The 25,034-nt window shown below is 40.3% G+C and overlaps 1 protein-coding gene across 6 annotated transcripts in view; it reads right to left on the bottom strand.

Annotated features, from left to right (window-relative positions):
* TMEM67 (transmembrane protein 67) overlaps positions 1 to 15,055 on the bottom strand; it is a 66,318-nt gene extending 51,263 nt beyond the window's left edge. For 2 of the 6 annotated variants that reach the window (XR_010121924.1, XM_055286759.2), the window contains exons 1-6: positions 14,794 to 15,031; positions 14,068 to 14,156; positions 11,090 to 11,183; positions 5,478 to 5,577; positions 3,945 to 4,014; positions 3,774 to 3,848 (exon numbers count right to left, since the gene is read on the bottom strand). Coding sequence is in view for 3 of the 6 variants with exons in the window: in XM_055286759.2 (XP_055142734.1) it covers positions 3,774 to 3,848; positions 3,945 to 4,014; positions 5,478 to 5,577; positions 11,090 to 11,183; positions 14,068 to 14,156; positions 14,794 to 15,016 (651 nt within the window). In the remaining 3 variants the exon portion in view is untranslated. Of the gene's footprint in view, positions 1 to 3,773; positions 3,849 to 3,944; positions 4,015 to 5,477; positions 5,578 to 9,898; positions 10,017 to 11,089; positions 11,184 to 14,067; positions 14,157 to 14,793 lie in introns of those variants that run through there. The other 4 variants (XR_008659032.2, XM_055286761.2, XM_055286758.2 and 1 more) reach the window with 4 other exon arrangements.
* Between the last annotated feature and the right edge of the window lie 9,979 nt (positions 15,056 to 25,034).

The following is a 25,034-nucleotide window of genomic DNA, read 5'->3' as shown; positions in this document are numbered from 1 at the left end:
GAGCTGCGACAGATGGGGGACAGACATTCATGGCAAATGGAACCGCTCTTCTCATTCCTATGGGCCCCTCACCTCTCCTCCCTGCCCTTGGGCAGTATGTGGGATGCAGGGATGTGGAATCCGGCTGACCTCGCTTCCTCCACCCTCTGCCTCATGGCATCGGCAGGACTGAGGGGTCCTCTGAGGCAGCAGGCACCCCTTGCTCGCCTCCTATGGCCGTTGCCTTGCAGGCAGCCCTTCTTCAAGGTGGTGGGAGCTGCCCCACAAGCCCATCAGGCTGCCCTTCCCTGCCCGCGCCAGTGTTGGTTCTGCTAGACCTTTGCAGTGCTCCAGGTTGTCCCTCAGGTGCCCCAGGCTGGGCAGTTGTGTTGTTCCTGTTCCCAGTGCCCCAACCTCCGGTCGCGGCTACAGTGTCTGCATGTGGGACCGGGAAAGTTTTGGGAAGGGTCGAGGCGGTTTTGTTTTTTTTAAAATGTTTTATTATTTTTAATTTAAAAAAAATCTGGTATGTTTAAATGAAATACATTAACTGAATCAGAACAACATTAAGGATGGAACAGTTCCTCCCTACCCACCTATCAAAGAAGTCTATAATGGGTCAACTGCATGGTGCTAGCAGAGGGGGGAGAATGTGGAGGTGGAATACAAAGTGAGGGGGTTAGAAGATTGGTCACATTGAGCATATAAATAAATTGAGGATAATGAACCCAAGATTTCTCACTCCTGGAGAAGATACTTAAAACTTATCAAAGGGAAAGGTTAGAAAGAACCCTGAAGTATTGCTTCAGAATTAAAGGGATCAGTATGAGCTATTTTATTTTATTTTATTTTATTTTATTTGAGACAGAGCTTGTTCTGTTGCCCAGGCTGGAGTGCAGTGGCGTGATCTTGGCTCACTGCGACTTCCACCTACCAGGTTTGAGTGATTCTCCTGTCTTAGCCTCTCGAGAAGCTGGGATTACAGGAGGGCACCACCACACCCAGCCAATTTTTGTATTTTTAGTAGAGACGAGGTTTTACCATGTTGGCCAGATTGGTCTCAAACTCCTGACCTCAAGTGATCCACCTGCCTCGGCCTTCCAAAGTGCTGTGATCACAGGCGTGAGCCACCACGCCCAGCCCTTTTAATATATATACACAGACACAGAAATAGTCATAGATGTGTGTATGTATGTATGTGTATATTTCCTAGCCACGTTTGCTGAGAGGACATACTAAGTGTGTTAATCTTGGTTTCTAAATATTTATCCTACAAAAATGATTAAAGAAATGGCTGATTCCGGCCGGGTGTGGTGGCTCATGCCTGTAATCCCAGCACTTTGGGAGGCTGAGGTGGGTAGATCACCTGAGGTGGGGAGTTCGAGACCAGCCTGACCAATATGGAGAAACTCTGTCTCTATTAAAAATACAAAAATTAGCCAGGTGTGGTGGCGCATGCCTGTAATCCCAGCTACTTGGGAGGCGGAGGCAGGGAAACCACTTGCACCCGGGAGGTGGAGGTTGCGGTGAGCCAAGATTGTGCCATTGCACTCCAGCCTGGGCAACAAGCATGAAACTCTGTCTCAAAAAAAAAAAAAAAGAAAAAAAAGAAATGGCTGATTCCAGGTCTGAGGCAGGAAAATTACAAGATTAGCCTAGAAATCTTGTTGTACCATAAAGCAAATGTTCAAAGAATGATGGGGACATGTCAAAAAGAAAAAAAAAAAACCATGCAGGAGCCAACTTGAAGGGACTTTTATTGGCCAGATATAGGACAATTTGAGCATCAAAACAAATAATGAGTATGTTGGATTATAACCAACTGAATAAATTAGGAACCCACAAATCCACATGGATATTAATTTTAAAAAATAAGTGTATAAATGGGGAAGAAGAGATAGTTCTTCCTTACAATAGAATGTCAATTAATAAATGTGGAAGTAATCAAATGTGGATGGAAATCCAAAATTAACCTTTGGCAACCATCACAGTAGTGGTTCAACAATGGAGACTAATGCTAGTGAGTTAAGGGTTAGTGAGGAAGTATAATCTCAGAAATACTCCTCACAAAATACTAATCAATTACAAATGAAAAATGGTAACTTTATGGTAGTCATGGTGACTTTAGGGCAGGTAATCAAGGTTAACAGCATCAGTGGTGGCACAGGTAGACACTGTGTGCCCCTGGATGTGATGCAGTCCACTGAAAAGAACATGACATCTTTTTTGTGGCTTTCATCTAAGCAGGTACAAAGTGTGAGGAAAGTATCTGTAGGATGGTAAGGCCTGTAATCTTTAAAACTGTTGCATTCATGAAAGACAGGGAAATACTGAGGACCTAGTTCCAGATCGGAGGAAGCTAAAGGGACATGACCACTAAATGATTGGGGATCTCAGACCAGAAAGAACAAAGAGTCATCGTTGGGACTTCCAGCAAAATTATTTCAAATTAAATTATTTGAAAAAGGAAAAAAGGAAAATTAAAGGCCTGCAAATTGAATAATCATATACAGATATTCACTCCAATCTGGAGAAGAATGCCCCAGAAGACACGTATCTTGTTACAGATGAGCCAATTTTGGGATAATCCCAGAGCTACCTATGTATTTAAGCTTTTATTTTGTTGTCTTGTAGCTACTTGATACTTGCCTGTCTTCCTCACAAGACTATACTGGAGGAGAGGAATTTTTGCCTGATTCATCAAGATCCTAGATCCCACCCTCATCATTGCTATCCTCACAGTCCTCTTAATCACTCTTATATTCAATAATAACATTAACGATAATGATATTAACAACCAGATCACACCCTGTCCACCCAAAACTCTGGCATACTAAGCATCTTCCATGTTCATTCATTAATTTCTATTGTAACTCCTAGTCATCTAACTCTTGTTCTCTTGGATTTGTTACCTCTTTAGTTCCAATTCATCTACTTACTTTCCATTTTATACCCTAGAAGTGGTTATCACCAGCATCTGCTGCCAAAGCTCTAACTCTAGGCCTCAGTGCTCTCATCCACAAAATAAGAAACAATTGGCTGGGCGCAGTGGCTCATGCATGTAATCCCAGCACTTTGGGAGGCCAAGGTGGGTGGATCACCAGGTCAGGAGTTCAAGACCAGCCTGGCCAACATGGAGAAATCCCATCTCTACTGAAAATACAAAAAATTAGCCGGGCGTAGTGGCAGGTGCCTGTAATCTCAGCTACTCACTGAGGCAGGAGAATCGCTTGAACCTGGGAGGCAGAGGTTGCAGTGAGCCAAGACTGCGCCACAGCACTCCCGCCTGGGCAACAGAGCGAGACTCTGTCTCAAACAAAAATAAAATCTGGCCAAATAAGAATAATCCTGATTTCTCTAATGATTACCATGTACAGGCACTGTGATAAAGGTATTTTTATTATGTCCAACTTACAGACAATAAACTGAAGTTTTGAAATCTTCTCAAGGTCCAAGGATACAAAACTAATGACTTGCAAATCCAGGGTTCAAATCTAGAGTTTCTGGTGCCCTTAAATGTATTATACTGCATCCTATACAGAACATATACCAGATATTTCTGGTGTAAACATTCTGTAGCGCACTGAAAAACAAACAGGCTATGGTACAGGCTAAGTACTGTACTTAGAAATCATACTGCTGAATTATTAGACTAATGTTTCTTAGATTGATTTTTTTCTGTTTTAAAATGATTTACACAAAAGTGTTTCTCATTCTAGCCTGAAATTAATTACTAATGGATGAAATGTAGAAAGTTTTTTAACAACAGAACAAAAAAATTGAAACATACTCACAACTTCTCCATAACGTGCAGTTGAAATTCTACGTAGAGGAAAATTCCCTGTGCTGCTGAAACATAATCCCCCTGTCTTCATAAATAAACGTGGGAAAAAATAGAAGCTTATGAAAAGGCATAAGCAATTGAATTAAAAATATATATACTTTATCAATTTGGTTAGCCTTACTAAAATGTTAGGTTCTGAACATGCACAGGACCTGCTGGTATTAACAAATGTTGGCTCACATCGGACGCACCTGTTCAATATAACAAAAATAATTTTTAAAATGTTAATAAATTATACTAAACCTAATAGAAAAGCTATCTTTCTAAACAATGGATTAGAGTAGATTCATTCAGTAAGCAATTATGTAAATATGTTAAACAAATTTAAAATAACACTGATTTGAATAGTTTTAGGCCATTCTGTGTTACAAAGTATAAAGTAAGTAAAACTAATCAATAATAGAAGAGTATTTTTTAACTACATGGAATGTACATAATGAATAATTCTGAATATCAATGATAATTAAGTCACTCAACTAACAAGAGACCAATGAACTCATATAAATGAAATGCAATCAATTTTTACAATTAGTTATATCAAATATACTTTCCTTATTTTATGTGCCACAAAGTAAAAAGGTAGCATAAGCTGAAGAGAAATGTATCTCTAGCTCCTATCAAACCTACAGCCAACACTTTTAAATAAATTCTATTTACCATCTTTGTTTATTTTAGAAAAATACTTCATATTTTTCATTAATGAATGAGATAGAGGGAGGGAGGGTACTGGACCAATGAGGACAGTGATGAGTGAATATATGGGTATTCATCACTTGCAAAATAGAGCAGGTAGGAGTCGGGCTGGGGCATGACATAAAACACACCAGGCTTGGGGAAATACTAGAGGGGCAAAAAAAATCGGTATTTGGATGCCATAACTCGAGTCAGCCTTAGAGAAAAGACGATCCAACACTAAGTAGCCCTCAGAAAAGCTGCTCAACTATTTTCTATATTAAATTTGGAAACTAAAGAAAAAACTGTGCCTGGAGGGAAGTCATGATGTAGGCCTCTAATAAATTAAAGAAGCTGAAGCTGGTATAATGTGCTTAAATTAGAGGGAAGTATATAGGCAGGCAGGGGTGTGTGTGTGTGTGTGTGTTTCACAAACACATGCACAAAGGGGGAACAGGAAGCAACAGAAAATGGGACTATAAATCAGGGTACCTGGGCTATTATTAGTATACATTTATGTTTTTCTATGTAACATTATAATACCTAAGGGCTTTAGTATAATACTTAGTACGTAATTATATTACAGATTATATACAAATTACATAATAACAAACAAAAATAGCTACCCTGTACAGAGTGGTTACTATATAGCACTATACTAAGAACTGTATCTATTTACTTTATTACTTATTATTTCTGAGCCATTACAGCCTATGAAGTGGATGGTAACATTACCATTCTAAAGACAAGGGATTGTGAGGTAGTGAGCTATTCAAAGTCAGACAACTAACAGACTGGACCAAAATTTGAACCCTAGTGTGTCTCATGCTCTGGGCTTCAGCTTCTGTATCTGTTAATGTCTACTTCTATCCTTCCTTGGGTTACTGTGAAAACTAAGTGATATGATAGGAAAACACTCTTAAAAGTACAAATTATACATTAATATGATATTAATGAAGTTAGCCCCCATCACACTGCTTACTTGTCTCCTAAAGCATTTGCTACCGTAAAAGAGTTTTCATTTCCATCACAGAGCTCACAAGTTGCTTGAGACAACAATGTTCCATTAACGTCTCTTTCCACTAAACAGTTTAGAAACAAAATAAAGATGTAACTCATAGTAAACATATAAGCTTCTACATATTCAGAAAATATTTAACAAAACCCAATTGTAACTATTATTCTATTAATTCTCAAAACACCTCATTTGCATTAAAGGCATAACAAGTATCTCCATAATAAAGTATAGAGAAGTGATCCCTTCGTACCTGTCCATGACTCCAAAAAAAAAGAGAAGTGATGCCTTCCCTATTCTCACATAGTAAAATATAGAAAATCACTTTCCAAGTCATCATAACAATTAAGTCAGTATTTTTTTTCCTCAAAAATTTTCTTACCTCTTATCTATACATTTCTGTCACACTAGGATGGGGAAGCAAGTATTTTCATAGATTACTGATAAGTTTCTGCAACTTAGAAGGCTTTTAGTAGTATCTATTAAAGTTTCAAATTCACATCCTTATAACACTACAATTTTGTTTTTAGATACCTGACCTACAGAAACACTTGAACATGTATATAAGGATATTCATTGAAGCATTATTTGTTAGAAACAACATGAATATTTAAAATAGCAGAATGGTGGTATATCCATGCTACAAAATACTATGGAATATATTAAAAAGAATCAGGTAAGGCCAGGTGAGGAGGCTCATGCCTGTAATCCCAGCCCTTTGGGAGGCTAAGGTGGGTGGATCACATGAGGCCAGGAGTTTAAGACCAGCCTGGCCAATATGGCAAAACCTTGTCTCTACTAAAAAAAAATACAAAATTAGCTGGGCGTGGTGGCACGTGCCTGTAATCCCAGCTACTCAAGTGGCTGAGGCATGAGAATCACTTGAACCTGGTAGGTGGAGGTTGCAGTGAGCTGAGATCACACCACTACACTCCAGCCTGGACAAGAGTGAGACCCTGTTTCAAAAAAAAAAAAAAGAATCGGCCGGGCGCGGTGGCTCACGCTTGTAATCCCAGCACTTTGGGAGGCCGAGGCGGGCGGATCACGAGGTCAGGAGATCGAGACCACGGTGAAACCCCATCTCTACTAAAAATACAAAAAATTAGCCGGGCGTTGTGGCGGGCGCCTGTAGTCCCAGCTACTCAGAGAGGCTGAGGCAGGAGAATGGCGTGAACCCAGGAGGCAGAGCTTGCAGTGAGCCGAGATCGCGCCACTGCACTCCAGCCTGGGCGACAGAGCGAGACTCCGTCTCAAAAAAAAAAAAAAAAAAAAAGAATCAGGTAAATCTAATAGAGCATCAGAGCATACTGTTAACTGAAAAGTATGCTAGAACAATATTTGTGTATGAAACATTTATGCAAACATACCACTTATGTTTCCTGTGGCTATATAATGTAGATCTTTATAATAAAAAAATTCTGAATGTGCACACACACACACACACCAAAATTAGTACATCATGAATTGTAATAAATTTCATATTGCCATCCAACTCATAAAACTTTCATTAGTCCCATCCCTAAGAATACACCCCCCAAATACCGTGAGAATAAAGTTAATATTTTCAATGGAGGCAACAGTGCCAATGAAACTACTAAGAAGCCGGGTGCAGTAGATTGCTTAAGCCCAGGAGTTTGAATCCAGCCTGGCTAACATAATAAGACCTCATCTCTGAAAAAATAAGACCAGGCTTGGTGGCTCACACCTGTAATCCCAACACATTGAGAGATCAAGGCAGGAGGACTGCTTGAGGTCAGGAGTTCGAGACCAGCTTGAGATATATAGTAAGACCCCCAGCACCACAAAAAAAAAATTGTTAAAAAGTAAGAAAAAAAAGATAATTAAAAAATTAATCTTTGGGTAATATATAAAATATAAAAATAAAAGCACAAAAGGATTTATTTTATTTTATTTTTTGAGACAGAGTTTCGCTCTTGTCATCTAGGCTGGAGCGCAGTGGCATGATCTCACTCACTGTAACCTCCACCTCCCAGATTCAAGTGATTCTTCTGCCTCAGTGTCCCAAGTAGCTGGGACTACAGGCACCTGCCATCATGCCCAGCTAATTTTTCTATTTTTAGTAGAGATGGGGTTTCACCATGTTGGCCAGGGTGGTCTTGAACTTCTAACCTCAGGTGATCCACCCGCCTTGGCTTCCCAAAGTGCTGTGATTACAGGCGTGAGCCACCGCACCAAGCACAAAAAGATTTAAAATGAAAATTAAGCCTCTTTCCCACTATTCCCGGGCACTCAGTTCTTCACTCAGGAGGCAGCATTGTTAACAGTTTCTTATGAGTCTTTTCAGAAATAGCCTGTGCATATACAAGCACATATGCATATATAATGGTCTTTAAAAAGCTAAATAGTGGAATACCAAATACATAAAACAGTGCTGATAAATAGCAGGTACTCAATAAATATTTGTAGATGAATGAATAAATTATTCTATATCTTGCTTTTTTACTCAATATATCTTAGATTTCTTTCCATAGCACTATGTGTAGAACTGCCTGCTTATTTTTCCACAATTGCATTCTATACCATTGTATGACTATATCATAATTTATTTGACTGATCTCATCTTGATAGACTCTTATTTTGTTTATAATCTTTCGTCTTAGGAATAATGTTGCAAGAAAAAAACATTCAACACTTCTTCAGGCATACAGTTAAGTGTATCCAAATGAGAAATTTCTAGATGAGAGCTTTCTAGGCAAAGATAATCTGTATTTTTAATTTTGATAAACACCATAAATTTGCTTTCCACAGAGGTTGCACCAACTTAAAATTTTTCCCATTAATACACGAATAACTATTTCCCTGTATCCTAATAAATACATTGTCAAAGTTGAAAAAGTTTCTTTTTTTTTTTTTGAGATGGAGTTTCACTCTTGTTGCCCAGGCTGAAGTTCAATGGCGCGATCTTGGCTTACTGCAACCTCCACCTCCCGGGTTCAAGCGATTCTCCTGCCTCAGCCTCCAAGAAACTGGGATTACAGGCATGTGCCACCATGCTGGGCTAATTTTGAATTTTTAGTAGCGACTACATTGGTCAGGCTGGTCTTGAACTCCTGAACTCAGGTGATCCACCCGCCTCGGCCTCCCAAAGTGCTGGATTACAAGCGTGAGCCACTGTGCCTGGTCGAAAAAGTTTTATAATAAAATCTGGTAGGTTAAAAATAAAATCTCATTTTAGCTTTAATGTACATTTTGTTACTCTGAGTAAAGTTGAACACTTTTTCTCATGTTAAAATATTTTTTCTATGTGAATTTTATTTATGACTTTTGGCTATTTTAAAAATTGGGCTGTTCATCTTACTTTTATTTATCTGTAGGAGCTTTACATTTACTGAAGAACTTCGACCTCTGTCTATTGTATGCATTAATATTTTTCTTTAGTTTGTAGTTTGGTTTTTGGTATTATAATTTTTATGGCATTTTATAAATTTACCAATTTTTTCTTCTGTGGTTTTTCTTTTTTTTTTGTAGACACAGAATCTCTCTATATTGCCCAGGCTGGTCAGGAACTCCATGGCTCAAGTAATCCTCCCACCTAGGCCTCCAAAGTGACTGAGTATTTTTGGTCATACTTAGGCCTATTACACCAAAACTATACAAATTTTTCCTGCATTTTCTTTAAGAACTTTCATATATTCATATTTAGTATTTGACTCATTTGGAGTTTAATTTTCTCAGAAATAAGGTAGAAACCCAACTTGGTGTTTTCTCAGTTTTCTCAGCACCATTAATCAGTTTTATCCCCACTTAACATGAAATGCCACTTTTTTCACATACCAAATTCCCATTTTGAATCCATTCTGATTGGCTGTTTTAAGTTCCATCAATCAGTCTGTGTACCCATAAGCCTGTCATATATGTGATTATAGTAGCTATATAACATATATATTATCTGATGGGGTAGTTCCTTCTTTCCCTTCCCAGAATTTTCTTAGCTTTTCATATAACTTTACTGTTAAACTTCAGACTCTATTTGTATATTACCCCAAAACAAACAAATAATATCCTGATAGAACTTATTAGGGTCCTTTAAAATATACAGACTGGTAGGAGAGTTGGCATCTTTCTAATATTTAATCTTCCCATCCAAAAATGAAGAATGCATTTTCACTTATAAAAGCCTGCCTTCATATCCCTGAGTAATACTCACAAATTTTTTCAATTAATTATGTTGTACATTCCTTCTAAAGCATATGCCAAGGTGAGGTGCGGTGGCTCAAGCCTGTAATCCCAGCACTTTGGGAGGCTGAGGCGGGTGAGGAGTTTTGAACTCCCACCTGAGGTTGGGAGTTCAAAACTAGCCTGACCAACATGAAGAAACCCTGTTATCCACTAAAAATACAAAAGTAGCCAGGCGTGGTGGCACATACCTACAATCCCAACTACTCAGGAGGCTGAGGCAGGAGAATAACTTGAACCCGGGAGGGAGGTTGCAGTGAGCTGAGATCGCACCATTGCACTCTAGCCTGGGCAACAACAGTGAAAACTCTGTCTCAGAAAAAAACAAAAATTAAAATTAAAATTAAAAAAAAGGATATGCCTACTTTTTTCTTTTTTGTTGCTACTGTATATGAGGTATTTTTTTCCATCACTGTTTATAATAATTTTTAGTCATTCTCTTGGGTGTTTTAAACATACAATCAAATCATCTGTAAACAATGATATTTTACTTTTTTTTTTTTTTTCATGAGACAGGGTCTTACCCTGTCACTCAGGCTGGAGTGCAGTGGCGCCATCTCAGCTCACTGCAGCCTTGACCTTCCAGGCTCAAGCAATCTTCCCACCTTTGCCTCTAGAGTAACTGGGACTACAGGTGCATGCCACTGTAACCAAATAATTTTTTTTTTATTTGTAGAGATGCGGTTTCACCATGTTGCCCAGACTGGTCTCAAACTCTTGAGCTCAAGCAATACACCTGCCTTGGCCTTCCAAAGTGCTGGGATTAATGGCCCACCTTTTCTTTTCCAATGATAAATATTTTTTTTCTCTTAAGTGCATAGTTTGCATCCTTTTCCACATCCTGACATTAATAGGAATGCTTACACTTTTTCCCTATTAAGCATCAAGTTGGCTTTTGAGTTGAGACATATTTTGTCATGTTAAGGAAATAACCATCTAATCCTACAATATTAAGAGTTTTAAAAAACTCAGACAAAACTTTGTATTTTCTTCTCAATGCCTGCTGATGTTTTAAGTATCACTAAATTTGTACAAAAATAATTTTATAAACACTATTAAGGGCTGGACACAGTGACTGATGCCTATAATCCCAGCACTTTAGGAGGCTGAGGCAGGAAGATCTCTCGAGACCAGGAGTTCAAGACCAGGCTGGGCAACGTAACAAGACCCAGTCTCTACAAAAAATTTAAAAATTAGCCAGCTGCAGTGGTGTTATGTGTGCAGTCCTAGCTACTCAGGAAGCTGAGGCAGGAGAATTGCTTGAGCCACTGCAAAAATATTAAGTAATCACTTAACTATTTAAATTAATGCCCTTTTCAAACAAAAACAAAAACACAAATGAAGATTTATCACTACTTCTTTGTAAGGAATCTAATTCTTACCTAAAATATGGCCAGTGGGACAGTGACATTTTCCTTCGGCAGTTAAGCCACTAGGGCAAGAAATGCAGTTCCAGCCATCTTCTGTAACACCTTTCTAAATTAAAAGAAAAAAAATGCTTCTATCTTTTTTAATTAACTTTTTTCTTCTTAATCATGTAAGTTCAAAATGCCGTAAGAGGCCGGGCGCGGTGGCTCACGCTTGTAATCCCAGCACTTTGGGAGGCCGAGGCGTGCGGATCACGAGGTCAGGAGATCGAGACCATGGTGAAACCCCGTCTCTACTAAAAATACAAAAAATTAGCGCGGGCGCCTGTAGTCCCAGCTACTCGGGAGGCTGAGGCAGGAGAATGGCATGAACCCGGGAGGCGGAGCTTGCAGTGAGCCGAGATTGCGCCACTGCACTCCAGCCGGGGCACAGAGAGAGACTCCGTTTCAAAACAAAACAAAACAAAACAAAATGCCGTAAGAGTATGTAACTACAGTGAATATTCAAATAAATCATACATATATGAGCCACATAAAAATTCCCTGGAGAGATAATTCATGCTTATATTCCAAAATTAAGCTCTATATTATCACTATGTCCTGAAAACTATTAAAGGATTAACTCTGGATAATAGTTCTTTCTTCTTCAGGATCTTTAATTCAAATGGATGCCTACTTTCATAATTATTTGTCATTTCCTTTTTCCACTTACAAATATAAAACAACACAACACAAAAAGATTGAATCAACAGTCAGTTAATAGGTTAATCTTACCTGTTCTAAAACACTATTCTAATTTTTAAAAATTCAAATACATAAAAAATTTAGTCCAGGCACAGTGGCTCACGTCTGTAATCCCAGCACTTTGGGAGGCCAAGGTGGGTGGATCACTTGAGGCCAAAGTTTGAGGCCAGCCTGGCCAATGTGGTGAAACCTCGTCTCTACTAAAAATACAAAAATTAGCTGGGCGTGGTGGTGTACGCCTATAATCCTACTTGGGAGGCTGAGGCACCAGAATGGCTTGAACCAGAAAGGTGGAGGTTGCAGTGAGCTGAGATCGTGCCACTGCACTCCAGCCTGGGCAACGGTAATACTCTGTTTAAAAAAAAAATTCATTTATGATGCAAAATGGGTAAATTTTATGAAATATACATTATACACATAGTTGTTAAAATTGATTTATGAGAATATTTTCTTCCATCCATTTATGGCTTGTACTAGTAAAGGTTTTTTTTTTTTTTTTTTGAGACAGAGTCTTCGCACTGTCGCCAGGCTGGAGTGCAGTGGCACAATCTCGGCTCACTGCAAGCTCTGCCTCCCAGGTTCAAGCAATTCTCCTGCCTCAGCCTCCCAAGTAGCTGGGACTACAGGCATGTGCCACCACGTCCAGCTAATTTTTGTATTTTTAGTAGAGATGGGGTTTCACCACGTTTGCCAGGATGGTCTTGATCTCTTGACCTCGTGATCCACCTGCCTCAACTTCCCAAAGTGCTGGGATTACAGGTGTGAGCCACCACGCCCGGCTTAGTAAAGGTTTTTGATAAAGTATGACAGCATTCAAAATTGGGCTTACTATATTATATGGTTTAGGAAAAGCCTGGGGCAAAAAACACAATAATTACAAACACAGATGTAACCAAAGTTTATAAAGAACAAAAATAATGCCACAAATTATTTTAAATTTTGGTTGAAAAGACTGAATTTATCAAGAAATACTCCTATATTTGGCAATACATTTATATAGGACAATTTATTTATTTATTTATATTTTATTTATTTTTTTGAGACAGAGTCTCACTCTGTCACCCAGGCTGGAGTGCAATGGTGCAATCTTGGCTCACTGCAACCTCTGCCTCCCGGGTTCAAGCGATTCTCTTGCCTCAGCCTCCCAAGCAGCTGGGACTACAGGCACGCGCCACCACAGCCAGCTCATTTTTGTATTTTTAGTAGAGATGGGGTTTCACCATATTGGCCAGGTTGGTCTTGAACTCCTGAGCTCATGATCCACCAGCCTCAGCCTCCCAAATTGCTGGGATTATAGGCGTGAGCCACCGTGCCTGGCCTATATAGGACAATTTAAAAATTACAATAACTTAAACAATGTCACTGAAAAAGGAATCTGCTGTGAGACCACTTTTTATTAGCAGCTTTTTATCATGGGTAATTCAGCTAGGATCAATATTTGTAAAGATATAAAATAAATGGTATTCTATTATAATCTATTATAAAGATATAAAATAAATGGTAATATAAAAAATGGTAATCAGACCTACAAGTAATACAGATAGTTGTAAATTGGGACAATTGATAACTTCATATTAAATTCCCAGAATTAATGTTTTTTTATATGACAATGAGAAGAAACATTACTGTAAATGTCACAACTGTTACACAGACTTTTAATTATCCAACATGATTGAAAAATATATTTGTTAATTGAGAATTATATATAGTAACTGTTTACTAATTTTTCAAAAATTACGATACAATGAAATTACTAACAAAACAGAAACAGACATTATTTAATCTATTAATGCAATTGGTATTTCATGAAATAATTACACCTTAGATAACATTATGAACATCAATAATCATATAAACTGTTGACGTGGTAGGTCTAAGACAACTCCACTTGCATCAGTCAAAAGAATATACACATCCCAAATTGTACACATCCCAAACTGCTCTATATATGCCTTATTCATCTAATTTTCTTCATAACCGAGTTATTCTACGAGTAAAAACAAAAACTTAAATTTTTACAGCTTTGTGGTTTTTTGGATTTCAGATTTTAAAAGAAATACATTTCTGTTTCTCCAAGTTTGCATAAAATTTCGCTGATCTCCCAAAACTTACTCTAGTAAAAATAAAGTTAGCATAGTAATTTTAAAGTCTGTGGGGAAACATTAAACATTAAATTATATTTTGAAAAATAAAGATATTTAACTTACTACTTTTTACAGTTAAGTTATTTTAAAATAAATTATGCGCACCATGTTTTCTGGGCACTTTTTACAAATAATAGCAGGTCCTCCATTATTAGAGATCATCTGAAATCCTGGTAGACATACACATGAGGTTCCTAAAAAAAAAAAAAAAAAAAAAGTCAATTTTATCCTTGATAAATAAAAATAAAGTTCCAAGATAGTGAAACTTTTAATAAGCCTTAGGATCTTGAGAAGCAGTATAGTGATTAACAGCAGGATTCTGGAGCCAGTAGTGCCTGGGTTCAAACACAGAAACACACTTCTTGAGTTCCAATCGTAGTACTCCTACTCGGTTGCATGACCTTGAACAAGTTACTAAACTCTCTGCCTTGGCTTCCTCTACAATAAAATGGAGAAAAAAAATTGGTACCTACCTCATAGGGTTAGTATGAGTACAAAATTAGTTATTATACATAAAGGTCTTACACTGGCACACAGCTGGTATTGTGTTGCTACCATTTTAAGTGTAAGTATAACTAAACCATTAAACTACTTAACTGCTGCTGGAAATTTTACATTTCTACGTCACGAAACAATATACATGTATTCGGGCCAGGCGCGGTGGCTCACGCCTGTAATCCTAGCACTTTGGGAGGCGGAGGCGGGTGGATCACCTAAGGTCAGAAGTTCGAGACTAGCCTGATCAACATGGTAAAACTCCATCTACAGGGACTAGGGGCCGACTAAGGCGGGAGTGTTACTTTTGCCAGGGCCCACCTCAAACCGTGTTACCTCGGGCATCTTGCCTCTGGTTAGCTCCACACGGAACACAGGAGAGGGCGGAGATATCAAAGTACTGGTTGTTGTCGCACTTCTCCGGCTGCTGGAAAGGGAAAGAGAAGGTCTGCGCCTGTAAGAAGCGAGGGAGGAACAACAGAAGGAACGCGGTCACCGCCCGAGCGGATAAGAGCGACCAAGCCTCCATTGCCACCCCAGCCCCACCGCGCGTCGCCATGGTACCGACGCTGGAAGCCTCACAGGCCCCCCCATCAGCCTCTGCGGCGGCTCCGCTGAGCTGATTGGACAACCCAAGTCCGGGTACCGGAAGTCGCTGTTCCTGTTGCTTGGTTGCTAGGTTACCAACCCTGCGCGAAGTTGGCAGGTCCAGTAAAGAATGGGTTAGAGGCCGGCTAACCCTGGAGCCCAGCGATATTTTCAAACGTGTATAGAGTTCCTCTACTTACGATAGGGCTGCCCCCTCCCCGCAATAAACCCATAGTAAGTTGAAAATATCGTAATTTGTCGTGTTATAGTTACATCAGAATTTATTCAGAATAGGTAATTTTCACGTTAAAGGAAACATGACTTGTAGTTTAACAATTTGATGTCAAAAAACCCCACTGACTTAAAACCCAGTGAAAGATTACTATAGCTCAAGGACTGAAAAAATAAAAAAAACTTTCCTCAGGTTTGAGCATAGGAAATCATGTATGCGAGACAAAGTAGGAAATGGAAGAAACCATGTTTGCTTACTCTGTTGCCAGCGAAATTTCACAAAGCCCCTGACTCAGTGACTGAACGCAGTCCTCCAGAAGAATGCCCTGAAGACAGTAAGTAGAATAGAGCACAGGTTTCCACATCTGTTGCTTGAATCACTTCATTTTTAAAAAAGATACAGTCAGTGATCCTAGCTCTTGCCTCTTCCTGTCCGTAAGATAACGTATGACAGGATTAATGATTATGCCTCTGTAATCTATAACCAGATGTACTCTCCAAACGAAACTTTGATGAGATTTTGCTCCAATGTAACTTCTGAGCACATTTAATGTAACTTTTGAGCACATGCAGAACTCCATCCCTTGATATAGAAACTAGGGGCAGAACAGCTGCTTTGGAGCAGTATAACATAAACTCTTTGAAAGACTCTCCAGGGCTGCATTCCTCAGTAAGACTCCGAATAAAACTAACTTTGAGTCTTTAAAAGCCTGATTTTTTTCTTTAGTTGACATGCATATAAAATGAGATCACCTTTACAGCTTTTGTGAATAAAGGAATCTAAGCCTGGTGCTGTGGCTCATGCCTCTAATCCTAACATTTTGGGAGGCCACTGCGGAAGGATTGTCTGAGCCCAGGAATTCAAGACCAGCCTGGGCAACATAGTGAGACTTCATCTCTACAAATAAAATTTATTTTAATTAGCTGGGTGGGTGGCACATGCCTATTGTCCCGGCTACTTGGAAGGCTGAGGCGGGAGAACCATTTAAGCCCAGGAGGTCAATGAGCCCAAAAGCTGCAATGAGCTGTGATCGTGCCACCGCACTCCAGCCTGGATGTCAGAGACCCTATCTCAAAAAAAAAAAAAAAAAAAAATCCTGGACAAATATACGGAAACTTTTAGAGTTAGAGACCACTTGCGAGGCTAAGGTAGAAATCTAGAGTCTAAATTGGAGCCATGGAGGAAGGGACAGGCAGGAGAGGATGAATAAAGGAGCTATTCAGGAAGAAGAATTATAAGAATTTTATGATTTGGACATAGGAAGTAAACAAACAGAATCAAGGATAACTTCCAGGTTTCTGATTTGGGTGGCTGGGTAGATGGTTGTGATATTAAAGGAAGATACCTGTGGCAGATAGCTTCTAAGCGAAAACTTATTGGATAAATAAAATTTTAAGGTAGAAATCAAAGTTATAGGAATATTTAACATGGTGGGAGCTAGGGGTATGGAGAATAATAGAAATAATAGGTATTAATAGCTTGTTTTTGTTATCAAGCAAATGAGCTCTCTATCCAATGCACGCCCAGAAGCCAATACTATGTGGCACAAGCTTTTGAGGAAAAAAAGTCTTTATTTGCACAAATGGTCAGCAAGGAGATAGGAGTGCATTCAAATCTGTTTCCCTGATTTGGGGTCTAGGGTAAACTTATGGGCTTGGAAAGCCAAGGGAAGGACTTAGGAATGTGTCTTGGCAGGCTGATTGGAGGACTTTAAATTTGACCATTTAGAAAAAGGTAAGTAGAGGCCGATTTTAAGCCTGATCCTCCAGGCAAATGGACCCGTCACTTTTGAAAGAGTTCCAAGTTCAGGTTCCAGTCATGTCCCGGTCTTCGTTCCAAGGAAAGGATTCATTGGTTTTGGGTGTTGTTAGAGGTCCAAGCTTTTTCTATTGCACATGACTGGGCTACATGACTTCCAGTTTTTGGCTTTGTTATATCTAAAAGGTAACACGACATTTTGTTATCAACAGAGTAGGCTCAGTTTGGGCTCGTCCCATGGAGACACTTTTAATGTGTCCGGCATTGCAATATCTCATTTGATCCTAAATTGGGACTGTTATCATCACCTTTAATTTACAGATGAAATAACCAAGGCTTAGAAAGTATAAGTGACTTTCTAAGGTCACACTTAATTCATGGTTCTAATCCTGGTAATTTGACACCAGAGCCCATACTTTTCTTCGGGTTTTGTTGTTGTTGTTTTAAACTTTAATTTAGGTTCAGAGTTACACGTGCAGGTTTGTTATATAGGTAAATTGAGTGTCTTGGGGGTTTGGGGATCAGATTATTTCCTTACCCATGTGATAAGCATAGTACCCAATAGGTAGTTTTTTGATCCATACTTTCCTTTCACCCTCCACCCTCAAGTAGTACCCAGTATCTATTGTTCCCTTCTTTGTGTCCATCTGCACACAATGTTAGCTCCAACTAATAAGTGAGAACACTGTATTTTATTTTCTTTCCTGTGTTAGTTTGAGATAGGAGGTTGGCAGGACTGATTTCACAGGATAAGGTCATAAAGATTTGGCTGATAGAACAGGATAGGTAAAGAAGAGGACTGAAACCTCCTAAAACCAAGATGGTGACCAAAGCGACCTCTGGTCATCCTCACTGCTCATTATATGCTAATTATAATGGATTAGCATGCTAAAAGACACTCCCACCAGCACCTTGACAGTTTGCCCATGCCATGCCCACTTAGAGAAGTTACCCTACGTGGTCTAACAAGGGAGGACACTCCATTCCAGGAATTCCCCACCTTTTTCCTGGAAAACTCATGAATAATCCACCTCTTGTTTAGTATATGATCAAGGAATAACCATAAATATACTCATTCTAGCAGTCCATGCCATTGCTCTGCCTGTGAAGTAGCCACTCTTTATTCCTTTACTTTCTTAACAAACTTGCTTTCACTTTATTCTGTCAGATTGCTCTTGAATTCCTTCCTGCATGAAGCTGAGAACCCACATGGCCACTCAGGCTGAACCCTAATTTTGAGGTTTTCTCTGTGACAAGTTCGCTTTGGATAATGCAGAGCCCACACTCTTAAGCCCTGCTTTTTATTGTTGCCTTTGAATCTCTGGATGTGCTTTTCTGGGAAGGAATAAAGAAAAGCTAAAGGCAAGTAAGTTCAAGATGAGATTAATGCATTAAAATATTACAAAGAAGGTGAAAAACAGAAGTGGAGGTTGTGGTGAGAAAGGGGAATTAGTGAGGTTCAGGTCTTACAGCTGGGGCACTTTGTGTGGTAAACCCTGTGTTCATTCCCAATCTCCAGACACTTAGTGCCCTTTTGATTTGTTAATCTTTTGTGTGTAACTTGTTTTTTACTCTCTTGAAGTCTTCAGGATGTTCCTCTCTGTGCCCCACCTTCTCATTTTTCTTAATTTTACAGTGATGTGTCTGGGTATGTTTCATTGTCATCTTTTGTGTGGAACACCTGTTGTAACTTTGCAATCCAGCAAAGAAACTCATGTTCTTTAACACTGGGAAATGATCTCTTCTATTAATTATTCCTTTGAAGACTTTCTCTCCATTTTTTTTTTTTTTTCTGCTGGACACCCTATTTTTCAGATACTAGACCTCCTGGTCTGTTCCTCTAATTTTCTCAGATTATTTTTTCATTTTTCTTTTCTTTTTTTTTCTTTTTCTTTTCTTTTTTTTTTTTTTTTTTTTTTTTTGAGACGGAGTCTCGCTCTGTCACCCAGGCTGGAGTACAGTGGCAGAATCTCCGCTCACTGCAAGCTCCGCCTCCCGGGTTCACGCCATTCTCCTGCCTCAGCCTCCAGAGTAGCTGGGATTACAGGCGCCCGCCACCTCACCCGGCTAATTTTTTGTATTTTTAGTAGAGACGGGGTTTCACCATATTAGCCAGGATGGTCTCAATCTCCTGACTTCGTGATCTGCCTGCCTCGGCCTCCCAAAGTGCTAAGATTACAGGCGTGAGCCACTGCGCCAGGCCTCTGTGTGTGTGTGTGCGTGTGTGTGTGTGTGTGTGAGAGAGAGAGAGAGAGAGAGAGAGAGACGGAGTTTTTTGGCTCTTGTTGCCCAGGCTGGAGTGCAATGGCACGGCCTCTGCTCACCGCAACCTCCGCCTCCTGGGTTCAAGTGATTCTCTTACCTCAGCCTCCCGAGTAGCTGGGATTACAGGCATGTGCCACCATGCAGGGCTAATTTTGTTATTTTTACTAGAGACGGAGTTTCTCCATGTTGGTCAGGCTGGTCTCAAACTCTTGACCTCTGGTGATCCGCCCATCTCGGCCTACCAAAGTGCAAGGATTACAGGCGTGAGCCACCGTGCCCAGGCTTCATTTTTCATTTTATTTTGTTTGGTTCTACTTTCTGGAAGATTTTCCTGAGCGTATCTGTCAAACATTGAATTGAACTTTTCATTTCTTCTATTATAAATTTAATTTCTAAGAGCTCTCTTTTGTTTTCTGGCTATATCTTAATTATGACATTCTTGAATTCTTCCATGCTGCAATATTTTATTTCCTGGAATACATTACTAGTAGTGTTTTAAAGTTTCCCTCTGTTGCATAATCTGTTCCTTCAAAGTTATGTTTTGTATAAAAGGCTTTCCTCCTAAATCTTGAGACCTTTTGCCATTTACACAAATACAAAAGTGGGTGGCCAGGTGTGGTGGCTCACACCTGTAATCCAGCACTTTGGGAGGCCAAAGCAGGTGGATCACTTGAGGTTAGGAGTTCGAGACCAGCCTGACCATAACGGTGAAACCCCATCTCTACTAAAAATACAAAAATTAGCTGGGCATGGTGGCCATGCCTGTAATCCCAGCTACTCAGGAGGCTGAGGCAGGAGAATTGCTTGAACCCAGGAGGTGGAGGTTGCAGTGAGCCGAGACTGCGCCATTGCACTCCAGAATGGGCAACAAGCGCAAAACTTTGTCTCAAAAAAAAAAAAAAGTAGGCACACTGACAAGCTAATTAGAAGCTCTACAAAGATAGGAAGGACTTGTTGACTGGGCTACAATGTGTGGAGTGATTTGCCTGGGTTGTTTCTTAGGGCAATCCCTCATTCTTCCTGTCCCCTTTCCCTATCCTACTGTGCTAATCAAATTTCTCAGAAAGATTCTTCTCCTTGGAGATTTTCAGCCTGGGTGTAATATTTAGAGGGTGTGAGTTTCATCGTTCACATAATGCCCTTCTTTTACATATATTAAATAGAATCCTTGTTTGCAAATGCACTGAGAATAAACCTTCAATCTTCTGTTGGAGTTGGGGAGAGACAGGTTTCCAGGTATTGGAAGGAAAGCGCTTTGAAAATTGATGTTCAACCACTTCTCCTGTTTTCACTCCCTTCCACAAACAAGATACTAATGTCTCCTAAGCCTCTGAGGACTTCTTTGGTGCATATAAAATTGCTTGCTTCTTAGCTCTTCCCACTGTTAATGTAGGATTCAGCTCTCTTGCATCCATAGAAGAAATGATCACCTATCCACTTGCTTCCTGCTTGCAAAGTTTTATTGCTGTTCCTCTTACCCTATTCTCTTTATTCTTGTTAGTTTTTGTCTTTTTAAAAGTTTCTTCTCTGTTATTTTATTAGAATTTCTGGAAGGAGTGGAGATAAATACCTGTGTTTAAACTGTCACATTAAACTAGAAGCCAAAATAACCTGTTAACCTGTCTTCATGAACATACTCTTACCACTCTCTAATCCATTCTCCATACCTCAGCTGGAGTACTTTTTTTTTTTTTTTTGAGACGGAGTCTCCCTCTGTCGCCCAGGCTGGAGTGCAGTGGCGCAATCTCGGCTCACTGCAAGCTCCGCCTCCCGGGTTCACGCCATTCTCCTGCCTCAGCCTCTCCGAGTAGCTGGGACTACAGGCGCCCGCCACCACGCCCGGCTAATTTTTTTGTATTTTTAGTAGAGACGGGGTTTCACCGTGGTCTCGATCTCCTGACCTCGTGATCCGCCCGCCTCGGCCTCCCAAAGTGCTGGGATTACAAGCGTGAGCCACCGCGCCCGGCTGGAGTACTCTTTTGAAATGCAAGTCCTGATATGTCATCTGCCTGCTGGTTTTCCGATGGAAAGATCAAAGTCCTTAACATGAACCCTAACCCACAGCATGGTCTGACTTTTTCCTGCAGCCCTGCATTGTCCTGTGTGCTCCTGTGCTCTGTACCTGCACTGGCCTTCTTTTCCTTCCCTGGATGCTGCCAAGCCTTTTCATTTCTCTGCCTGGACCACTCCCTCCCCTTCCCAGCAATTTCCTTTTATCTTTTTAACTCCTCCTTTCCAAGCAGCTCATTCATTACTTCTTCAGGGAATATCTCCCACCCTTCCTGACCAGGCCAGGGTCTCCTGTGAAATACTTTCACAGTACCATGGACTTCTTGTCCATAGCACTTACCCCCGTAGTAAATTCACATTTAGTTGGGTAATTCTTTCATTGGTTTTACTTTTCTGAACTGCAGGCTTTGTGAAAGCAAGGACTCTGTGTGTGTGTGTGTGTGTGTGTGTGTTTTGGTCACTGCCTCCTCAGTATAGCACTGTGCTTGGCACATTGTAAGCTTTTATTTCTATCATTATTTTATTTTTATTTATTTTTGTATTTACTTTGAGAAAGGGTCTCACTCTGTCACCCAGGCTGGAGGGCAGTGGCACGGACACAGTTCACTGCCTCCTCGGTCCCCTGGACTCAAGCAATCCTCCCACCTCAGTCTCCTAGGTAGCTGGGACCACAGACAGGCACTAGCATGCCCACCTAATTTTTGTATTGTTTGTAGAGATGAGGTTTTGGCACATTCCCCAGGCTGGTCTCAAATTCCTGGGCTCAAGTGATCCTCCTGCCTCAGGCTCCCAAAGTGCTGGTATTACAAATGTGAGCCACCACCCCTGGCCAATTTTATTTTGTTTTCTTATTTTTTCTTAGAGATTGGGTCTCAGCCTATCACCCTGGATGGAGTACAGTGGTGCCGTCACAGCTTACTGAAGCCTTGAACATCTGGGCTCAAGCAATCTTCCTGCCCCAGCCTCCTAAGTAGCCGAGACTACAGGTGTGCATCACCACACCTGGCTGTTTTATTTTTTAAATTTTTTGAGAAGCAGGGTTGGGGATGTCTCACTATGTTGCCCAGGGCTCACCTCAAACTCTTGGATTCAAACGAACCTCCTGCCTTAGCCTTCTAAGTAGTTGCGATTATTGGTGCGCACTATCACAACTGTTTTACATTGTAAGCATTTAATACACATTTGTTGCAGTGGAAAATAAAACGTGTCTTATTCCTTTCCTTCTTTAGTTTATTGTTGACTTCCAAACCCTGAGGGGAACTTGATGTCTTCTCCTCTCATTTCATCACAAGGAAGAGGATAGAGGGCCAATGTGGGTTTGGGTCCAGGACAACAGAGCCTCTGAAACTGCCTTTGCAAAGATTATGACAGTGAGAGAAATCTAACATGGCTTCACCCCATTTTGCTTCTAGCCTCACAGGCTGGGGGTGCTCATTCCTGGGTGAAGGCCAAGCTAACTATGGGAGGAATTTAGTTTCTAGTTTAACTTCAAAGCAAGGATGATAATAGCCCTTTCCTAAAACTAACCCCCCTTGCTCAGGGCCCAGAAATGGCCCTTGTGAAACTAATGAAAGGCCACAAGATTAAGATTATGAGAGGGGCCTGAATTTTGCTAAACTGTAAATGTAGTTTCTATAATCCCTTATTGCCCAGGAGTCATGTGGCCAGAGGTCATAAGATTTGTGACTTCCTCAATTGCTCCCATAGAAAACATCACTATTGTAAAACCTAAGATTGGTCTTTCAAGATATTTTTCAGACTGACTCCATCTGGATTCATGACTCATGACTCAATTGGCCCTATGCCTACCCCCAACCCCTCCCCCACCTAGAGGTGGACTCAGTGCAAGAGGACTGTTTTCCATACCTCTATGATTTCATCCCCAACCATTCAGCTGCACCCATTCCCTAATCACCTGTCCACCAAACTATCCTTGAAAAACTCTAACCTCCAAGCCTTTGGGGTGACTATTTGAATAATAACTCCATCTCCCATATGGCCAGTCTTGCATAATAAACTCTTTCTTTACTGCAATACCATGGGCTCAGTGAATTGGTTTTGTCAGTGCAGTGGGCAGTAGAAACTTCTCAGGCGACCACATCTCTGGCCACTGTCCTAAAGGACAGAAGTTTTTTTTTTGACCATATGACATGGTCTTTGTGAGACAGAGTAGGAACAGGACACGGTTTCAGCTCACCCTCACTTAGAGTATTCTTTCATGCATTCCCACTGATCACAAAATCCATACCACTATCACAATGCTAATAGTCCTTTTACTTAAAGAATTCCAGGAATCGGCCTTAGGAGATAAGCAAGGTTGTGGAGTGCCCTACCTTGGGAAGGAATACTAAACAAGATTATTTATAGCCTTGTTGCCTCAGGCCAATCCACCAGGTGGCCCATTACTGAAGATAAGCATTGCAACCAATAATGCTGACCTGCATACCCTATCCCTGATGACAATTCCCACGCTTTGCCGAATAAAAAAGCCCAACTGATTCTTTTCTTTGGAGAGTCAGTCAGGGAATTCTCTCTCTCTTATACCTTGGTGTAAGCTCCAATGAAGCCTTGCCTGGGAAAACTTTTTTGGCCTCATGTCAATTTCTATTACATTGCATTGGGAGTCCAAGAACCTATTGCTGTTAACATTTGAGTTTACACTTTTTGGTTTTCTCCTTAAATTCTCTCTCTTTAGAGTTTGTCTTTAGATCTTTAGGTCTTCCTCTTGCTGCTTCCTTTTGTTTTATATACCTGGGATTGGATGGTACCCAGGGAGAAAGGAACGCTAAGCAGAAGGACATCCTGTTTTACATGGGGTCTTGCCCCATTCACTAAATGGATTCTCCTGAGATTTGTGATCCAAAGCTCCAGCAGTAAACCAAGAGATTTTATCCAGTATCCTTCCTACATACCTCCTTTCTGAACCTATAACATTGATAGATTGTCACTCAAGACCCCAGAGACAAGACTCCCATTTAACTCAGGCAAAAAATTATCCAAGTTGGAATGTGGAGGTCCTGTTCAGTTCTATTTACCATAAATCATTTAACTCTGTTGAGTCTCTTGAATCTAGCTTCTGTCACACACAACTGACCAGACCAAGCTCCTTTATTTGATCAGCAGTGTCCAACCTGTGCTCCAGTAATCCCTAGGAGTTTTGTAGTTGCATCTCTGAAGACCACTGCAGGGGACAAGTTGGCAAACAGCATGAGGGACATCAGAGAAACATGCTATCTGGCTTTCTTGGTGTTTTACTACATGTCTTGCTTAATGTTTATATGTATATGTATATGTGTGCTAATTGTTTCTATACAACAACACTACTATTGTCATCTTCATTTGATACATGATGAAATTGAGGCACAGAGAGATTCAGCAACTAAAGTGATATAGCTGGCAAGTGGCAGAGTTAGGCTTGGAATTGTGATATTCTGATTTCTGAGCCAACCTTCTTGATTTCTAAGTTATACTGGAGTTCACTATGTGCTGGGGATTGTGCTGAGTGTTAATGATTTCATTCATTTTTCATGACTGCCCTGTACAGCAGGTACTATTATCTTTACTCTTTTGCTTTTTTTTTTTAAATTATTTTTTATTTTTGAGACAGAGTCTCGCTCTGTCGCCCAGGCTGGAGTGCAGTGGCGCGATCTCGGCTCACTGCAACCTCCGCTTCCTGGGTTCAAGTGATTCTCCTCTCTCAGCCTCCTGAGTAGCTGGGACTATA

This window comes from Symphalangus syndactylus, chromosome 7, assembly GCF_028878055.3.
Source record: "Symphalangus syndactylus isolate Jambi chromosome 7, NHGRI_mSymSyn1-v2.1_pri, whole genome shotgun sequence".
Taxonomy (NCBI): domain Eukaryota; kingdom Metazoa; phylum Chordata; class Mammalia; order Primates; family Hylobatidae; genus Symphalangus; species Symphalangus syndactylus.
The sequence above is the reverse complement of the archived record's forward strand: the minus strand, read 5'-3'. Positions and strand labels throughout refer to the sequence as shown.